The 19,921-nt window shown below is 38.4% G+C and overlaps 1 protein-coding gene across 1 annotated transcript; it reads right to left on the bottom strand.

Annotated features, from left to right (window-relative positions):
• Positions 1 to 1,359: 1,359 nt before the first annotated feature.
• Positions 1,360 to 19,207, bottom strand: LOC122558296 (cytochrome b5). The gene is made up of 5 exons (XM_043706709.2): positions 18,970 to 19,207; positions 14,099 to 14,227; positions 13,321 to 13,347; positions 8,712 to 8,746; positions 1,360 to 3,586 (listed from the first exon to the last, which is right to left on the bottom strand). Exons 1-5 carry the CDS (start codon positions 19,111 to 19,113, stop codon positions 3,493 to 3,495), a joined length of 429 nt encoding a protein of 142 aa, XP_043562644.1. The 5' UTR covers positions 19,114 to 19,207; the 3' UTR covers positions 1,360 to 3,492.
• Positions 19,208 to 19,921: the final 714 nt, after the last annotated feature.

The raw sequence follows: 19,921 nt of genomic DNA, 5'->3' as shown, positions 1-19,921 counted from the left end.
ACTGTTCCTGTTGCAAACTCCTCATGGCTTCTAATTGTCTCTCCAACTGATCCATTCGATCTAAGATTTCACTGTTTGTTAATTTTCCCAGATGCACTCCAATATCCAGTGATACATGAATCCAAACAGCAAAGGCAGTACTGTGCAGATTCACTCTGGTGTCAGTTTCTTTCTCTCTCTCCTGCACTGACCTTACCATGTGCTTCCTTTGTTCTTCTCCCTTATTGGCTACTTATGTGCTATACCACAATAATGATCTCAATTCTTGTAACACTGCCAAAACTGTTCAATCAGAACAGATTGTAAATTATACATGTGGTTCACTATTCATAATAGTCAACACCAAAATTCTTATCTGGTGGACTTTGTTTTAAATCAAACTACTGGGCAAAGTGGGATTTTAAACTTGGTAGCATAGAAAAGGGATCAGCATCATTTATTTTTAATGCTTAAAAATAATCATTTACTTCAAAGCCTCAAACTCAATATTGGCTCAGTTTTTACTTTGATCAGTTTCCAAATGTTCATTGTAAATCTGCACATGTAAAGTGAGGATGGGAGTAGTGTTGGCAGTTATTCCTCTCCTGGCTCAGGAATTACAATAGATCTACCAACCTATCAAAACCAAAAATTTACTTTTTAGGCAAAGACTGATCATATACATTTAGGCAGATGTACAGTATGGAAATAGACCCTTCAGTCCAAATCATCCACACCGACTAGATATCTCAACCCAATTTAGTCCCACCTGCCAGCACTTGCCCCATATCCCTCCAAACCCCCCTCCTATTCATATATCCATCCAGCTGCCTTTTAAATGTTGCAAACTAGCCTCCACCACTTCCTCTGGCAACTCATTGGTTTGTTACTTCTCAGCTACAGCTTGCCTCATGAGAGATTTAAAGTTAATTTGTGTCAAAAATCACTACTTGCCAGTGGACAACCAGAAGTGCGATTGAAGCCAGTGTGCCCTGTAAATTCCTAGTACAAAAAGGTGGACTAACTAACCAGTGGAGCCAGAAAACTAAAAAAGGTAGAGAAAAAAAAAATCACTAACGTTACATTATTTCAGCTATGGACCTTCGGGTACCCAAATTCATAAATGCTCAAAGTACCAGTCCTTCTTCATTCACTCAGTTTAGTTGAAAAACAAATGGCAATTCCCTTAAATTTTTAGATCTACTAGTTTCAAAAGTTCAGTCATGTGTAGTTTCTCTGGACTGGGCTTTTAGAAACAAAAAAATGTAAGTTAAAACCAACAGTTAGGTGGAAGTTACAAAGTCCACTGAGTAGGCCATAACAAATTAAAATAAGATCACCAAATAAATCTATTCTTCAGGAAACACAATGCATAATAAATTCAAGTTCAAGTCATTTTAGTGGCTGGATTATCAATAATTTTTACAACTGTTTGGAAAGAAAAAGGAAATACATAGACTTTGAACAGTTGCTTATTAGTACAGATATTACACAACGCAGTAAACAGATGCAAACATGCAAGTCAGTGTTGTTCATATTTGAACCAAAGGTCAGTGTAACAATGATAAAATTATTCCAAGAAATATTGTGGTCAAGTTTACATGCATTTGATGTAGTCACCCCCAAATGTACACTACACATCTGCCAGATTATGGTGCATAATATAATAAAAGTGCCTGAAAATCTTTGATATTTTTGCATCAAGTACAATAAAGTTTGCATAATCTCCACAACAGTTATTATATTTTTAAAAAACATGAATCGTGTCGACAAACATGAATTACCTATCTGGGATAAATTTAGAAAGACATTTTATTTATTAGCTCATTAGATGGACTACCGTGAAGAATTTCAGTGAAACTTTCAAGTAGACATTGCATTATGGTAATAGCACAAAAACATGTACCTATAATGCAAAAAAAAAAAATCCAATCTTGTGAAAAATTATTTTGGGACACTACTAGAAAATTACAAAAGCAAATATTTTCAGTTATACATTTGTGCTGAGTCTGAATTATAAATTCAGATCAGACCAAAGGTACAAAATGTATATGCTACAATGAATTAGAAGAAGGAATTTAATTAGCGTTACTTAGGACTAAAAATCTAAAACACAGAACACAACAATAACCATCTGCATTAATTAGGTTGATTGAAATTCACATAGGTTTGGTAGTAAATTGGGCAGTGCGGGATTTTCAGTGAACTGTTTTGGTTTAACGGGAGAAGAAAGAAAGGAAAGGAGGAAGGAAGAACTAACTCCAATTTTTACAGAAGGCAAGATACAGATTCCATGCTTCAAATTTCTCCCTAAGAATAACAAACTTGTAAAAGAAATTGGGGTAAACCTTTCCATTTTAGGAACAGTACAGCAAACCACAGTATTCAAGATAGCTATAATATTATCTTTATGGCTCAGTGGATATCTTTCAAGACATTTATTTCTACACAGTTTCCATTGGCAATAGTGGCAAATCACTACAACTCTATTGCTGAATTACAGAATGGGACCAAGACACAAGGACACAACCCGATTCTTATCACTAAACAGAAAGTCACACTGAAAAGGTGCAATACAGACGCTGTGCTTCGCTAAGATTAAAGTTAGCTGTGTTCTAAATTTTTTTAAAAACTGCCTACTTGTGGTCCAGATGAAGAATGGTGAGACATCGCCAAGTTAATATCTATGGAACTATATTTAGCATGAGTTGTTATATTCAAAGGGGAAAGGGACCAAGAAGAATAACAGCTGTTAACCTATTTCTGGTTGTATATTACATTTCACATTGAGATTAAATAACCTAATAGCAAGTATTTCACAGAATCCTTTTTAAACTTTGAAAAAGTTGCACCGATATTTGAGTGCTACAAGCTGCTACCATCTTTTTACACGAGAAATAGACTAGTAAAAAACCGGTTCAGCAGTTCAGTGAAAAAAAAATTCTGAAAGACAAGTTCCATTTACTTTCTTTCTATTGTAAATAGTTCAACTGTGTACACAATGGATGTAGGTTTGCTCGCTGAGCTGGGAGATTAGTTTTCATGAAATGAACCTTCCAGCTCAGCAAGCAAACCTACATCCAGAACCTCAATGTGAGCCAGAAATAGTCTTAAAACTCATTGTGTACACAATGGTCATGTTGTAGAAGGCTCAACTTTGATGGGCACGTGCACAGTGTAATGAACAATTCTTCAATATCCAATGTGCTCTTCATTCAAATGTGGTCTTGAATACTTGACCTTACAATGAGCCATAAATAGGAAAATAGGAATTTAAGTAATCAAAACTTTTGTTGTTGAATTGGTTATATACTCCTTGTAAATCCTTGACATAATATACTTGACTAATTAGTGCATAGAGTAGAAAAATTTTTTATCGGCGAGCAATGAAATTAAATACATAATTGTATATTATTCAATCATCAATAAAACTTTGAAGACATGGATGTTAACGGTATCACTCTGTAGACACATTGTCCTCCCCAATTCATGAAAAAAGAGAGACTGAAAGCCTCAGGATGAACTTTTGGTCTCTGTTAGATAGAAGCGATACATGAGTCCTACAATGCCAGCTGCAAAGGCAGGAATCAGCCAGTTTGTCCACCAACTAGGAAAGAAAACATTTTTGAGTGACCAAGTAAAATATTTACCTGTTGATGAAAATAAACCAAAGCTCTATTTTTTGAATGTGAATTAAACTAGTATAGGAACATTTAGCAAAAAGCTTGAGATAAAAGTTATCAAATGTTGACTTTAGTAGATCTTTCCCTGTTGGAAGGTGGAAGATTTATTTACAGTTTAAACATTTATAATCTCAAAAGTACCTAGTCAGGTATACAAATGAGCAATTACAAAATACATGACTTTGTGTCAATTTACTTAGTGGCACACTCAGATCAGCAGTCTCCTTGCAGACCAAATCCCTGGGATTAATCAACAGTTCTGGAGAAATGCAGATGTCTGCAAATGAATGCAAAAGCAAAGCTATCCCAAAGTTGATGATTAAAGAAGTGAAAATAACTTTAGTTCCTCCCTTTGGAACAATGCTTGATGCTGCATTTAAGATATATAATCTTACACAAGCGTTAAATCTAAAACATCTATTTGAGGAGGAGTGCGGAAGAACAGAGAGCTCCATTGAAAGGCAAAGGAAAACCAAAAGACACTTTTTTTTTAAAAAGCCATTGAAACATATCCTTTAAAGCTCCAACTCAGATTTGCAGATAACTTCAATTTTAGAATAGATCCGAAGAATGAATAGAATAGAATGCCTCGTGTGGAAAGAGGCCCTTCGGCCCAACAAGTCCACACCAACCCTCCGAAGAGTAACCACCCAGACCCATTCCTGTACCCTATTATTCTATATTTACCCTAACTAATGCACCTCACCTCCACATCCCTGAATACTATGGGCAATTTAGCATAGCCACTAGACCTAATCTACACATCTTTGGATTGTGGGAGGAAACTGAAGAACTCAGAGGAAACGCACGCCGACATGGGGAGAACATGCAAACTCCACAGATGGTCGCCCAAGGTTGAAATTGAACCCGGATCCCTGGCACTGAGAAGCTGTGGTGCTCACCACTGAGCCACTGTGCTGCCCTGATATCCAATTTGATAACTAAAGATTAAAATATTTTGAATTAGAGCTTATTTTAGTTATTTAAAAAAATCACAATTGAACATTAAACATTTCTAAATTCAGAGCACCCTTGCCTGAATCACAAGGTTCTGCGTTCAACTTAGTGTAGAGCTGCAACACAAGATAAAAAAAAACCAAGGCTGACATTCCAGTAAAGTACTGAAGGGGGAGCCATTTTGTGACAGACTTCAAATTAAGGCTGCAGCTTGCCTCCTTTTTGGATGTAAGAATTCCAATGGTACGATTTCAAAGAACAGAACAGACATTGGTCGAGGAATAAATAAAGCACATATTGCCATTTGGTGTTTATGGAATTTTGCTGTCACAAATTTGCTGTATTTTCAACGTAACTTGTTTGATTTTCAAGCATCTAATAGAGGAATAGGTCTAGGACACCTCACTGTCAAACTCCTGCAGTGATGTCCATGGATTGAGATGACTGACCTCCAATAACCACAACCACCTTCCTTTTAGCTGGTATAACTACAACAAGCAGAGAACAGTCTGCTTCCCCAGGTGACTCTTGACTCCAGTTTTGCTAAGGTACCTTGATGCCAAACTCAGTCTAATGCTATCTTGATATCAAGGGCAGTCACTCATCTCACTTCTGGGATTCACTACTTTTATCCATATTTGAACTGAGGCTACAGAGTCGGGTTCTGAGTGGCACTGGTGGAACCAAACTGCATCAACAAGCAGGTTGTTCCTTTACAATGCACTTCCATCACTTTATTGATGGCAGAATATAGTAATAGGATGGTAATTAGATAGGTGGATTTGTCCTGTTTCAGGAAAGGACGTACTGAGCAATTTTCCATATTCTTGTGTGGATGCCATTATAGCTGCACTGGAACAGTTTGTCTGGAGGCCCAGCTAATTCTAGAGCACATCTTTAGTGCTACTACCAGAATGTTGGTGCGTCAGGTTGCCTTTGCACTTTCCAATGCCATTGGCCATTTCTGGACATTTGGAGTGAATCAAATCTGTTCAAGAAGGGAATCTTTGTTGGAGTGGCCCTCAGTCGAAGACCAAGATAGATCACTCATTTGGTACTCCTGGCAGAAGAATAATGCAAATGCTTCAGCCTTCTGTTTTGCACTTTTGTGCCTGGCTCCCCATAATTAAGGACAGGATATTTTTGCAGCCTTTGTCTCCTGTTGGTTGTTTAGTTTTCCACCATCATTTACAACAGGATGTGGTAAGACTGCAGAGATTTGTTGTCTGTTGGAATTACTGAGCCTCATCTATCCCATGATGCTTGGCATGCAAGTAGCCCTGGATTGGGCTTTACATTTAGGTGTGTCTGTTGCTGATTCTGGCGAGCCCTCTGCACTCTTGATCGAACGAGAGTTCCCGTTCACTGGTTTGATGCAGAGTATGTCAGGCTATAGTATGATGTCCGGGTAAAATATGTGGTTGAACATCATCCTGTTGGTGCTGAGGACCCACAATGTCTCAATTAGGTCCAGTTATTAGATAGGTTTGAAATCTATCCCATTTAACACTGTTCGTGCATCAACACCATCCAAAGTATCCTCAATATGAATACAGGATGTTTCTCCACAAGGGTGTGTGTGACAGTCACTCTCATTAATGTTATCACATGGCTGCATCTGTTACAGGTAGATTGCTGAGAACAAGATCAAGGTCAAGAATGTTTTTCTCTCTTGTTCCACCACCAATTCTGCAGACTCAGTCCAGCAGCTATTTACTTTAGGACTCAGCCAGTTCAGTCACTAATGGTGTTACTGAGCCACTCTCAGTGATGGTCATTGAAGTGCCCTATCCTAGAACGTTCCATGCTCATGCCACCATTGGTGTTTCTTTCAGGGGGTGGTCAACACGTCATGTTACTGATGCATCAGATTTTTGCAGGAGGAGGGAGAGGGGATGTCTGTTCAACCTCATGGGATCAAGAATCAAATGTAAGAGGACCCCAGGACAACTCATGCCTGTTCTGCTGGCAAGTCAAGACATAACCAGATGGTACTAGTGATGTCTTCCACATGTATGACTATGCTAGCCTGTTGTTTGACTCGTGGGATAACTCTCCCAATTTTAAATAAGTGCCTAGGTGATAGTAAGGAAGACTTTGCAGAACCCATAGATTTGAGTTTGCCATCATTTCCAGCATCCAGGTCAAGACAGGATGGTCTGCCTGGGTAATACTTTGTGGTGATTTGACACAACTAGCTTAATAGACCATTAGAGGCCAAATGTAACAAATTCAAGTTTACAGATGAAACAAAACATGGTGTGAATTTGAGTTGTGATAAGGATACAAAAAAAGGCTTCATAGAGATTTAGGCACCGAGTAGGCAAGTACATTGCAGATGGAACACAATGTGGACAAGTGAGGGGTTATCCACTTTGGTGACAGAATCAAAAAGATTCAGAGTATTTCTTAAAAGGTGAGAGATTGCAAATGTTGATATTCACTAAGAACAAGCACATAGGTGTAGCAAGCAAAGCAAATGGCCTTTTAGCTTTCATTGGTCGAGCATTTGAGTGCAGGTGCAAAGACACCTTACTTCATTTGCAAAGAACACTGTTGGAGCAACCACTATGTTGTATGGGGCACTCAGTCCCTTTGCCTAAGGATGGATATGCTTGCCATTGAGGGAATGCAATCGAGGTTCACCAGACTGACATTTGGTATGGGGGACGGTTTAAAGGGGAGATTCAGCCTGTATTCTGTGGAGTTTAGAATAATGAGAGGTGATCTCAGAAATTTACAAAATTCTGAAAGAAATAAACAAAGAGTAGATGCAGCAACTATGTTGCCCCCCGCCCCCCGCCACAGGGCTGAGAACCAAGAGTCACAGAGTAAAAGACAACCCATTTAAGGTTGAGATGATCAGGAATACCTTTACTCAGAGAAGGGTGAATCTTGTCAGTTCCCTGAGACATTCAGCAAAGACAAGCCAGAAATTTACAGATTTATAGTTACTTATGACATCAAGGTAAATGAGGGTAGGGTGGGAATATGGCTTTGAGCTAGATCATGATCTGTAATAGTGCAGCAGGCTCAAGTGACATTCTGTTGCTCCTGTTTCCTTAAGAGTCAACCACAATGCTGACAGCCTGGAGTCACAGATAGGCCAGACTAATAAAGACAGATTTCATTTTCTAAAATACATTAGTTCACCAGATAGGTTTTTTACAACAACCAACAATAATTGCTATTGGACTAGATTGTTGTAATTCCATCTTTGTAAATCAAATTCAATCATTATCTGCTGTGGTAGGACTTGAATCCACATTCCCACAGCATTAGCCTAGGTTTCTGTATTACTAATCTAATGATTGTACCATGACATGACCGTGGCAGTTGGTAGAATTTAAATGCACTATGACCATGTAGTATTACTGACTACTGCACTGGAATGCAAGTTAGAAAACCCCTATCATTCACTAACATTGTTTAGGGAAGGAAGTATGCTATCTTAACCTGATTTGGCGTAATTGTGACCCCTAACAATGTGGTCGACTCTTACAGTCCCTCTGCAATGATCGAGCATGTCATTCAGTTCATAGTCATTAGGGACGGGTACGAAACAAACTGGCCTTGCAAACAACTCATACATCCTATGAAAGTTTTGTTAAAAAGAAATCTGTTGATTGCATTGCTAAAGATTGTAATTGCATTTGCTGTATAGCCACATGTATGCAAACTCCAGATTTGTGTGTGAACTACACAGAAAATCAGAGGTTGCCAATCTCAAAGGCATTGACAGTTCTGCTAACATTACAACTGTAAATTCTGGGCCATTTGGACAAGTTCAGATTTTACCATATTTATATTGTAGGATGTCCAGCACATATGGGAACGTTGCCCATTATATTACTGACATATTCTTATTACATACAGGATGCAGTTATTTTTTAATTTAACTTTGGGATCTGGAGCAGAAGCCCATTGTTAACTCAGTTAACTGTTTTTAAGCTCTAAATGGACTGTTACAAGCCTTTACATCATAATGAGATGTAAATGCAACTTGTTCTGGAAAATAAGCCCTTCTTTGCCCAATCATCCTGCCATTGCTGAAGAACATGACAAACAGTGCTATTTTTAAGTCTACCATACCTGGAATGGCTTGATGTTGTTGTGATTAAAACATCCTGTGTAGAAAAAAAAATAAATAAAAATGGTTTAGCATGTTCATCTGAAAATCTGAAGAGAGCAAATTAAAGCATAGTTGTCTTGGCTTGATAAACAGATCAAAAATATTTACCAAGATAATTTGAACAGTGAGAATGACAAGTTAATAGTAAATAAGGAAATTACAAAATAGAAGTGCAATATTTGTTAATTTCAATAACTATAAAAGTATACAACATTTCAGCACTAGCTAGAAATCAGTAATTTCACAAAGTTCCCTTTCTATCACTAAAGAATGGTACTGATGTTGCTGTGGGCTGACAATTTCCTGTTTTCCAAAGGATTTCCTCCTATCATCCTAAATGATGATATGGTATTAAAATTTCAAAATTCCCTACATTGTAGAAATATTTCATCATACTGCAAAGTAGCAAATATAACCCCTCTATTCAACAAGGGGAGGGAGGGGCAAAGCAGGAACTTACTGGCCAGTTAATGAGCTGGACATCAATAACTCGGCATGCTTAAAGTTGATCACCAAGAATGTTATAGCTCAGCACTTAAAACTCAAGGAAGTTGGAAACAGTCAGCAGTGTTGTGAAAGGAAAACCATGTTTGACAAATTTATTGGAGCTGATGATAAATGGGAGACTGCAGACATACTTGGATTTCCAGAAGGCTTTTGACAGGTGTCATATAGAAGGTTATTGTGCAAAATAGTACTTCATTGTCTGGGGATTACGTGCCAGCACAGGTAGGAGATTGGTTGGCTGTCAGAACAGACAGGCATGCAGGACATGCCGAGTAGGGTTCTGCAGAAGTCAGAGTTGGGGCCTCAGCATTTTACAATTTATATCAAATGACTCAGATGGCAGGGGAGTGGAAGCAAAATGACAAAGACAGGTAGGAACCTGTTATGAAGAGGACCTAAGCAGGATGCAGATGAATATAGACTTAAATAAGTGGGAAAAAAATCTGGCAGATGGGTTATAATGCATTACATGTAAAGCTGTTTATTTTGGCAGAAATAAAGCAGAATACAGAGCAACCTCTATTATCCGAATTTCAGATTATCTGAAGAAGATCTCAAGGTCCCAAGAGTAACATTACATCAAAGAGGTGTTTCCAACACTGATCAATTGTTTACAATGATTAAAAATGAACTCTGCTTAATGAAATGCTGCCGAGAACAGTCTTGGATATCGATGGGAGCCCAGGCACCGTCTCCAAATCACTGACCGCCCTCCTCCTCTCTCTTTCTCTTCCTCTCCCCCGGAGTTCTACACAGGGGTGTACCTTAAACCCCTCTTCCCCAGATAATCTCTCCAACACTGTCCTGTACAGGGCAAAGGTGGAACTTGTCAAAAAGTTGCAGTAAAAACTTCAGTGTGTGGCTGCGAAACAGGCAGTCTTACTGTTGGTGTCCAGTCCAGCTGGCCCGGGAAGGTGGGTGGCGCGGGAAGCAGACGGTGGGTCGGGGCAGACCAGGGGTGGGGGTGACAGGCAGGCGGCCAGGGCCGGGTTCTCACATGCGGTGTGCTGCTGCTGGGTCTCCTGAATGGAGAGCAGACTTAGCAAGTGCTTGCTGTGTCAATCCATTGAACTGATGTGGGGTGAAGCTTCCGCAAAGCTGCAGGTCCCTTACATACAAAAGTGTGTGTCTGCTCAGAAACAAACCCCGAGACAGAAAGAGGGAGAAAGGAAAACAGAAACTTAAGAAAACTGAGCCAGAGGAGAGGCATTGAATCAATTAACCGAATAATCAATTAGTCAAACGAAATATTGCCCACCCATCTCGTTCGGATAATAAAGGTTCGTCTGTGTTACTTTAGTGAACAACAGCAGAATTCTAAATAATAGAAATATAGAAACATACAAAATAGGAGCATGAATAGGCCATTCAGCCCTTCAAGCCTGCTCCACCATTCAAATATGATCATGGCTGATCATCCAACTCAGTAACTTGTTCCCATTTTCTCCCCTTTGATCCGTTTAGTTCCAAGAATTATCTAACTCCTTTTAAACGATTCAAAGTTTTGGCCTCAACTGCTTTCAGTGCAGCACTTTCCACAGGCTCACTCTTTAGGCGAATATATGAAATTTTTCCAAATCTCAGTTCTAAATTGCCTACCTATATCCTTAGACCATGATCCCTGGTTCTGTTTTGCTCAAATTATACAGGATATTGGAGAGATCACATCTCAATTACTTCAGACAATTTTGGTCTCTTGATTTAAAGATGTAAATGTACTGGGAGGCAGTTCAGAAGTGGTTTAATAGATTTATACCTGGAGTGAGAGCTTTATCTTAGGAGGAAAAATTTAACATGATGGACATCTATGCACTAGAATTTCAAAAGAACAAGAAGCGATTTGATTGAAGTACAACAGATCCTGAGTAGTTTTGTAAAGGTGGATGTGAAAAGCACATTTTTCTTGTAGATAAGTCCAGAACGAGGGAGCAGAATTTTGAAATTAAGGATTCCTGTTTAGGACATACAATGGAGAATTTTCTTTGAGGATTGTGCAATTATTGGAACACTGCTTCAGAAGGTGATGGAAGAAAGTCAATGAATATCTTAAAGCAGAGGTACATAGATTATTTTTGGACAAGAAAATCTAAGGTTATCAGGAATTCAGAAACAGAACACCCATAGATTTATTGAATGGTGAAACAGGGTCAAGGATCCAAAATAACCTACTTTGTACATATGTTTTTATCACATTATCATTTAAATTCATATCTAACGTACAAAACATTCTATACAAATCCGTGAATGCCAACATAATTACACAGAGACAGAAAATATTACACGTACATAACACTGCTTCCGGATTCTCCAAACTGTTTACACCCAACTGAATTAATTTTGCAGTGAATTTACTATTATAATGTCATGGTCAGCAATGTGTGCATAGTAAGGTCCCACAAACAGTGATGCAAGAATAACCAAATAATCTGTTAAAGTGATGCGGTCAAGGATTAAATATTGGATAGGGTACCATTAGAATTTCTCAGCTCATGGGATCTTTCACAACCAACAGGGAAGATTAAGCCTCAGTTTAAATTCTCAATTTGTAGACATGTACTCCAGCAGTGCAGCATTCACTCAGCACTACACTGGAGTGTCAACTGAGATGTTTTGAAGTACCCTGGAGTGGAACTTGAACAGATTTAAAGGAAAACCTATTACCACTGACCAAAAGCAGCTTTGTAATATATTTTATTTTCACTAGTTTTATTCATTTTTCATTGGCATCTTATTGCCTATTCCTAATTATCCTTGAGGATTTGGTGGTGAGCTCTCTTCTTGAACTGCTGCAGTCTTCATGTTTAGGCATTTCCAGAGCGCTGTTGTGTTAGGAATTAGATTAATTTTTCAGCTCAATAGAATTTTAACTTTCAGATCAAGCTCTGAGATTCATAGTCATTGGAGAGATGCATTATTTTATACATTTGCATATTTAATGTTGGACTTGGGTGCTCAGGTTAGTGACAAAAAATTAGATTGCTGTAATAATTTTAGAAATGTAGGTATTGTATTGAGGAAACAGAACTAATTTTCTGATTGAGTCCAAAAGAGTTTTCTTCATTTTAACATCTTGAGTGCCACAAAATAATGTTGTAATGACATGCTACAAGCTATACTTAAAATGATCAAATACAACAAGAAAGAGTCACAGTGAAAAGAACTGTATCAAAGTCTCAAACATAATGTTTGTGTAACTTAAAGTATGCAAGCTGTCATCTAACAAAACATAACTTGTGTAGTTAACAAGATAACAGGGTTGGAGGAGGTTCACCAATGGATTGTTAACAATGAACACAGTTTGGCTGACACCGAATGGAACTAGGGAAAAGCAATGGATAAATCTTAGTTAGTGGTTAACTAGGCATATCAACATCATGAACAAGTAATCAACATCAAAAAGTTTGTAATGTGTCAACAAACCATGAAACACTGACAAGACAGTGGCTGATTTAAGGTTTATGTTTAAATAGAAAAGCGTATAAATGGACTAACCAGCACTTAATCTTTGGTACTGAACACAGCTGACTATCGGACCTATTAGGACAGAGCCAAATTGTGTTGGTGTGACCAGTTTTTGATTTTCTTTTCGCAATAATGGTATAAATTCAAACTGATAAAAAAAAATTGACACAAAGTGAACTTCATGAAGAATGCTATTGGAAGAAAGAAAAGTAAACATACTTCTTGAAAGAGGTGAAACAAAAAAGTCCATATATCAAGTACATAAATGGAATCCACTAGTGACTTGCAAAAAGGAAAATAAAAAAATTATTTTGTTATGGGTTCAGACTATTTATTGGATGTGACTTTTGTACTAATAAACTTCCCCTTAAGTGGGAGTTAAATTGATGTTTTCAACTTTTACCAAAGAAAGAATTCAAAGTGAATAATACTAGTTATCAAAAATAGTTGACATATAAAGTTGTAGTTTTGAAAATTGTTAGATCAAACTCTTCACATTACCAGTATTTCATATCAGATGAGGGGTGGTTGTGGTGCAGTGGTAGTGTTTGTTCATGGTATTTATTCATAAGCAGGATGATGAACAAAAATGGTCCTTACCTTAGAATTTTCCTTTCTTCGATCAGCCTACAATATTAAGAAAGATAAAGCCATCATTAAAGACAGTGGTTGCAATAAAGACCAATCAGTTGTAAAAAACTCAAATGTTCCCTGAAGGCAAATAAATTAACTAAGAACAAGAAATCAAAACTGAACTCACCATGACTAGCATCAAGTTCATGGTATTGATTCATTTAATCAAATGAATTAATTAGATCTCCATATTTCACAATGAAGAACAAAGAAAGTCTTTTGCAGTGGCAAGCTTACTGTGCCACGAGATACTGGTACAGGTTCTTCCTGGAATATTGGAGTTCAGATGGATCATTAAGACATGCAAACCACAAATAATCCCACTCTTGACTGCTCTAACCTACTGTCTCATGACCTGAGTGGCAAGCATTGTTGGCAAGGCAAATCCTATTTCACCTTGAGGTGGGGAGAGCTGCCTTTTTGAACCATCATGCTGCAAGGACAAGAACTCAGAAGGTTATAAGCTTGGAAACAAAACCAAAAACATACTTTGATGCAAGTGACATCCAACAGGAGAACAAAAGATGTATCTATATTCTTTAATTGCTACAGCTTGGCCCAGTATACTATGACTATCTGAAATAATTCAGGCAACATGACAACCTCAGTTATAATCTCCCATCTCAGTTATAATCTCTTTCACCCTCCTCCATTGGGCAGAAGAAATGAATTTAAGTATATCTTAAGTATAACAATAAAAATATTAAGGGTGACAAAAACAGCCTTTGATAACTATATTCTATACCAAATCAAGTTCTCCGATAAAATATTGCTTTAGCATCTCTCTGGCATCAGACGAGTGTCCAACATCTTCAAAGCTTTCTGTGGCATCTCCTCCAGCTTGTTCAAAGAGCACCTCCTCACCACCAGGATGCTATAGTATAAATAAATCATGAAATATGTAACATAAATAAGTGGTTACAGTTCAAAATTGACACATGTCGACACCATTTTGTGACAAATAACCAAGATTCTATTTTAAGTCTTTAGGATTTCAATATTTTCCTTATTAGCAATTAATGACTATTCCACAGTTATTTCTGGAAACATATTCGCATATTTGCGATTTACAATGTTGAAGTATAACAATCATTTAGGATATCAGTAATCCTACTCTAACAGGTCCAATTGAGGGTTGTGGAATAGATTAGGTTCATGTTTTTAAACAAAATGTTTGTTAGCATCATGTAGATATAATTGAGCAAGAAAAAAGTGGATTTAATTTAGGTTAAAACAAACTTCAAAGCAGATAAACAGATGTACTGTGCTCTGTTTTACTGTAGAGGATAGGTGTGAATGGAATGTCAATTACCAACAAAATACTGTGGAAAATTTACAATTTGGGTAGAAAACAAGGCTCTTTTGCATAACATATCAGGAGGACATTAATATTTAACAAGTCTATCATGGATTTTAAGTACTCACGTATTTTTCCAAAATGCAATACATAGCCTAACATGTTTCTGAGCTTGCATAACAAATGATGACATTGACCTATATGTGTTTAGCAAATTTAAACATAAAAAAACATCCCAAGGAGCTTCACAAGAACATGATAAAATGAGCCACATAAGGACATATTAGGTCAGATAATCAGAGAACAATCAAGAGAAAAGTTTCAAGGAGAGTTCTAAACAAACATTACAGTGCAGGAACAGGTCCTTTGGCTTACCATGCCTGTGCCAACCATGATGCCATTCTAAATTAATCCCACCTATGTGCAAGCAGTCCACAGCTCTATATTTCCAACCTGTTCATGGGTCTGTCTAAATGCCTCTTAGCCATTGTTATTGCATTTGCTTCACTGGTAACACATTCCAGGTACCTACCACCCGAGTAAAAAAAAACTGCCTTGCATATCTTTAAACATATCCTCCTCTCACCTTAAACTTTTGCCATCAGTGTTTGACATTTTCATCCTGGGAAAAAAAAAACTGACTATCCACCCGATCTTTGCCTTCATAATTTTATATACCATTAGCAGTCATCCCTCAGTCTCCAACACTAGTAAAAACAATCCAAATTTCTTCAGAAACAAAAACAGAACTTGCTGGAAAAGCTCAGGTCTGGCAGTATCTCTGAAGAGAAATCAGAGTTACTATTTCAGGTCCAGTGATCCTTCCTCAGAACAAACTAAGTTTGTTCAACCTCTCCTTATAGCTAATATACTCCATTCTAATATACTCCTCTTTTGCCCCCTCTCCAAAGCCATCCTTCTTATGGTGTGGCAACCAGAACTATACACAGTACTCCAAATGTGGCCTAGCCAAAGTTATTAAGCTATACCATGACTTGAACAACATTTTTTTACTCAATGACCCCACTGATGAAGACAAACATGTCGTATGTCTTCTTTACCACTTTATCCTCATGTTGCCACTTTCTCAGAGCAGTAGACATGCATCCCTCTGTATATCAATGCTAAGAGTCCTGTCATTTCCCAGATACTTTCCTGCTGTATTTGACCTAGCAAAATACATCACTTCACACTCGGCTGAATTAAACTCCATCTCCCTTAACTTTCCAACTGATTTATATCCTGCTGTATCCTTTGACAACTTTCCTCACTATCCGCAATGCCACAGTTTCCCTGTCGTCTCCCAACTTACTAATCAGACCATGTACCTTTTCATCGAAATCATTTATACATAATAAGTCACAGAAGTCCCAGCACTGATCCTTGCGAACAACACTGGTCACAACTTACCAACTCATGGATCCCATGTAACTTAATCTTCTAGATCAGCCTACCATGAGGCACTGTGTCAAATGCTTTAGTAAGGTCCAACAGACAGTCCTATCCCCAATCACCTTTGTCACTTTCTCAGAAAACAAATCAAATCTTGACCCTAAGAATCTTCTCCAATAATTTCCCTACCACTTCTGATGATCACAAACCTAGAATTACGATCACTGTTCTCGAAATGTTCCCTGACTGAAACCTTGATCATCGAGCCAAGCTCATTCCCCAATACAAGGTTGAGTATGACCCTTTCTGTAGTTAGACTACTATATATCGTTTCAAGAATATCTTCAGTATGCACCTAACAAATTAATCACTAGAAAAAAAATCCTTTAAATTTAGAAACATCATGTATATATCCAAATCTCATTTTCATATTCTTTCATATAAAAATTCAAAGAAATTCTCCAAACACATGAAGGACGAAAGAGTAACTAGGGAGACAACAGGGCCCCTTAAAGATCAGCAAGGCAACCTACGTATGGATCTATAGGAGATAGTAAACGAGTATTCTGCTGAGAATGGGAAATAAAGAGCAACATGTCGAAAAGTGTTCATATGACCTAGCAGGAGGTGCTGGACATCTTAAAATGGATAAAGGGGGATAAATCCCCAGGACCTGATCAGGTAGACTCTCGAACTTTATGGGAAGCTAGGGAAGTGATTGCTGGGACCCCTTGCTGAGATATTTATATCACTTGATAGCCACAGGTGAAATGTCTTAAGACTAGAGGTTGGCTAATATAGTGCCACTATTTAAGAAAGGTGGCAAGGAAAAGCCAGGGAACTATAAACTGGTGAGCCTAACATCCATCGTGGGCAGGTTGTTGGAAGGGATGAGACAGGATTTACATGTATTTGGAAGGCAAGAACTGATTGTGTAATGTTAAAAGATTAATGTCCAGAAAGACAGTACAATTTAATGCAATTTTAAAGGATTAAACTGTCTGGAAGCTGAACAGTCTGGAAGTGGGTGGGGATGACATTCATGCAGGAGTGGCTAGAGTACCTGCAAGCATTACCAACTCACATGTAAAAATGGATGTTTTTTCTTTGTTTGGGGACTCTTTTGGGTCAACTTCACATGCCTGCGAAAAGTGTCAAATGGGTCACCTAGTTTGTACAGGCTCTAATAAACTTTAACTGTTTGCAGAAGTTGGTGTGCGCGAATTACGTCTCGTGAGTGAAACCTTGGGAAAAGAACCTAACATAATTAGGGATAGTCAACATTCCTGTCTAACTCCATTTGAGTGTTTTGAAAAAGTAACAAAGAATTGAAGAAGGCAGAGCAGAGTGTGTGATCTACATGGACTTCAGTAAAGCATTTGCCAATTTTCTGTATGGTAGACTGGTTAGCAAGGGTAGATCACATGGAATACTGGGATAACCAGCCAGCTGGATACAGAACTGGCTCAAAAGATACAAGACAGACAGTGGCAGTGGAGGATTGTGTTGGGTCCACTGCTTTTTGTCTATTATATAAATGAATTGGATGTGACCACAGGAGGTACGGTTAGTAAGTTTGCAGGTGTAGTGGACAGTGAAGAAGGTTACCTCAGAGTACAACAGGATCTTGATCCGGTGGGCCAAGAAGTGGTATGTGGAGTTTAGTTTAGATAAAGCGGAGGCTGCTGCATTGTGAAAAAGGTAAATCAGGTCAGGACTTACACACTTAATGGGAAGGTCCTGGGGAGTGTTGCTGAATAAACAGACCTTCGATGACAGGTTCATAGTTCGTTGAAAGTGAAGTCACAAGTAGATAGGATAGTTAAGACAGCATTTGGCATGTTTAGTTAAAAATCACAACACCAGATTATAGTCCAACAGTTTTAATTGGAAGCACTAGTTTTCACAGTGCTGCTCCTTCATCAGGTGCAGTATGCTTGCCTTTATAGATCAGTGCATTGAGTATTGGAGTTGGGAGGTCATTTGCAGCTATACAGGACATTGGTTCGGCCACTTTTGAAATACTGCATTCAGTTCTGGTCTCCCTGCTATAGGAAGGATGTTGTGAAACTTCAAAGGATTCAGAAAAGATTTACAACGATGTTGGCAGGGTTGGAGGGTTTGAGCTATTGAGAGAGACTGAATAGGCTGGAGCTGTTTTCCCTGGAGCATCTGAGATGAGGGGCAATCTTATAGAAGTTTCTAAGATCATGAGGGGCATGGATAGGGTGAATCGCCAAGGTCTTTGTCCCAGAGTAAGAGAGAGTCCAAAACCAAAGGACATCAGTTTAAGATGAGATGGGAAAGATTTGAAGAGGGACCTAAGGGACAACATTTTCACACACGTGCCTTATGGAATGAGCTGGCAGAGGAAGTGGTGGAAGCTGGTGCAATTACTACATTTAAAAGGCATCCAGATAGGTACATGAATAGGAAGGGTTTAGAGGGATCAGGCCAAATGCTGGCAAATGGGACTAGATTAATTTAGGATATCAAGCAAGCATGGACAAGCTGGACCATGCTATGACACTTTAAAAGCATTTCTACCAAAGCAAAGAATGTTGATACAAGTAATAGAAAATGTATTTCCTTTTGATACCTTTCATTTGTTTGAAGCACAATTAATCACATGAATTAAAGAAAACATTCAACTACTTATTGTCAATTGATACAACAGATAATCAGGCTCTCATATAAAAATCTAAATTCCACGACTTCACTAAAAATCAAACTGCAAAGTATGATACAACACGCTTGCTCATCGAGACTAAACTAAATATTTTAAAAATCTGACAAAACTATTCGCAACTGGCTGTTTTGCTTACTGCATTTAAAATTTTAAAATGCTTCATTTGCCTGTCGTCGCAATATTTGACACTCAGAACTAGGCCTAGTCCTGCAAAACAAGCCATAAACGTGAACCGTACCTCCTCCAGAAATTTAGTGACATCGTACACTTTGTCGTGTATCACAAGCCATGTGGACTTGCTGCTGTTGTGAGTTTTCACTTCTTCCATGGTTATATAATTTACCGTCGGCTCACAATCGATCTTATCCTTTGACTCGCCCATTGCGTACCCCCTCACCGCTGACTGACACACTCCGCTACTCACTGGCTTAATCCTTCCCGCAATGACCGTCAACACCCAGATGGCTAAGTACGATCCGATCCGGCACCCGCAGGTGTAAACGTCACCCTCACGTGACCTTGCTCCCACGACGGTCTCCGCTGGCAACAACCAATCGCATGCAGGGATCACCACGCAGGTCGAAACCGTCAAAGTCACATGACCGAACTATTTTCTTCCCAATGGACATTCGGTTCCCCGTTGGAGCAGGGAGAATTGGAATGTAAGGATAAATTGCTCCGATCACAGCTCATGGTTTATCCAAACTGGACTTTCATTTTCACCTTTCCAGGTTAACTTTCCTTTCAGACCACGAGAATTAATAAATCGTTCCACTTAACTGTAGTGCGGGAACAAGAAAAAGACTAATTTCATGACCTGGTGTTGACCAGAGGCCACGAATTAAGGCAGTGCTTAAACTTTTTCATTCCTTGAAAATTAATACGATTGAGACCGTGAGGTAGAACAGAGGGGAAGAGATCTGTAAAAGCAAAGATAGTGAGAGAAGAAAGAATCTTTAAAAATATATCAAAGGCAACTTTTTACACAGACAATGGTTCGTGTGTGAAATGAACTTAAAGGGGAAGAGTTAGATATGGGTACAGTTACAAGTTTTAAAAGACATTTAGGTAAGTACATGAATAAATATTTGGAAGGATATGGGCCAAGCGCAGACAGGTAAGATTATTTAGGCGAAAGTGAGGACTGCAGATGCTGGAAACCAGAGTTTAGATCAGAGTGGTGCTGGAAA

The sequence above is a fragment of the Chiloscyllium plagiosum genome, unplaced genomic scaffold (assembly GCF_037043375.1).
Source record: "Chiloscyllium plagiosum isolate Xiang-an unplaced genomic scaffold, Cpla_swu_hap1 HiC_scaffold_17, whole genome shotgun sequence".
Taxonomy (NCBI): Eukaryota; Metazoa; Chordata; class Chondrichthyes; order Orectolobiformes; family Hemiscylliidae; genus Chiloscyllium; species Chiloscyllium plagiosum.
Note: the sequence above shows the minus strand (reverse complement) of the source record. Positions and strands in the feature narration are given on the sequence as shown.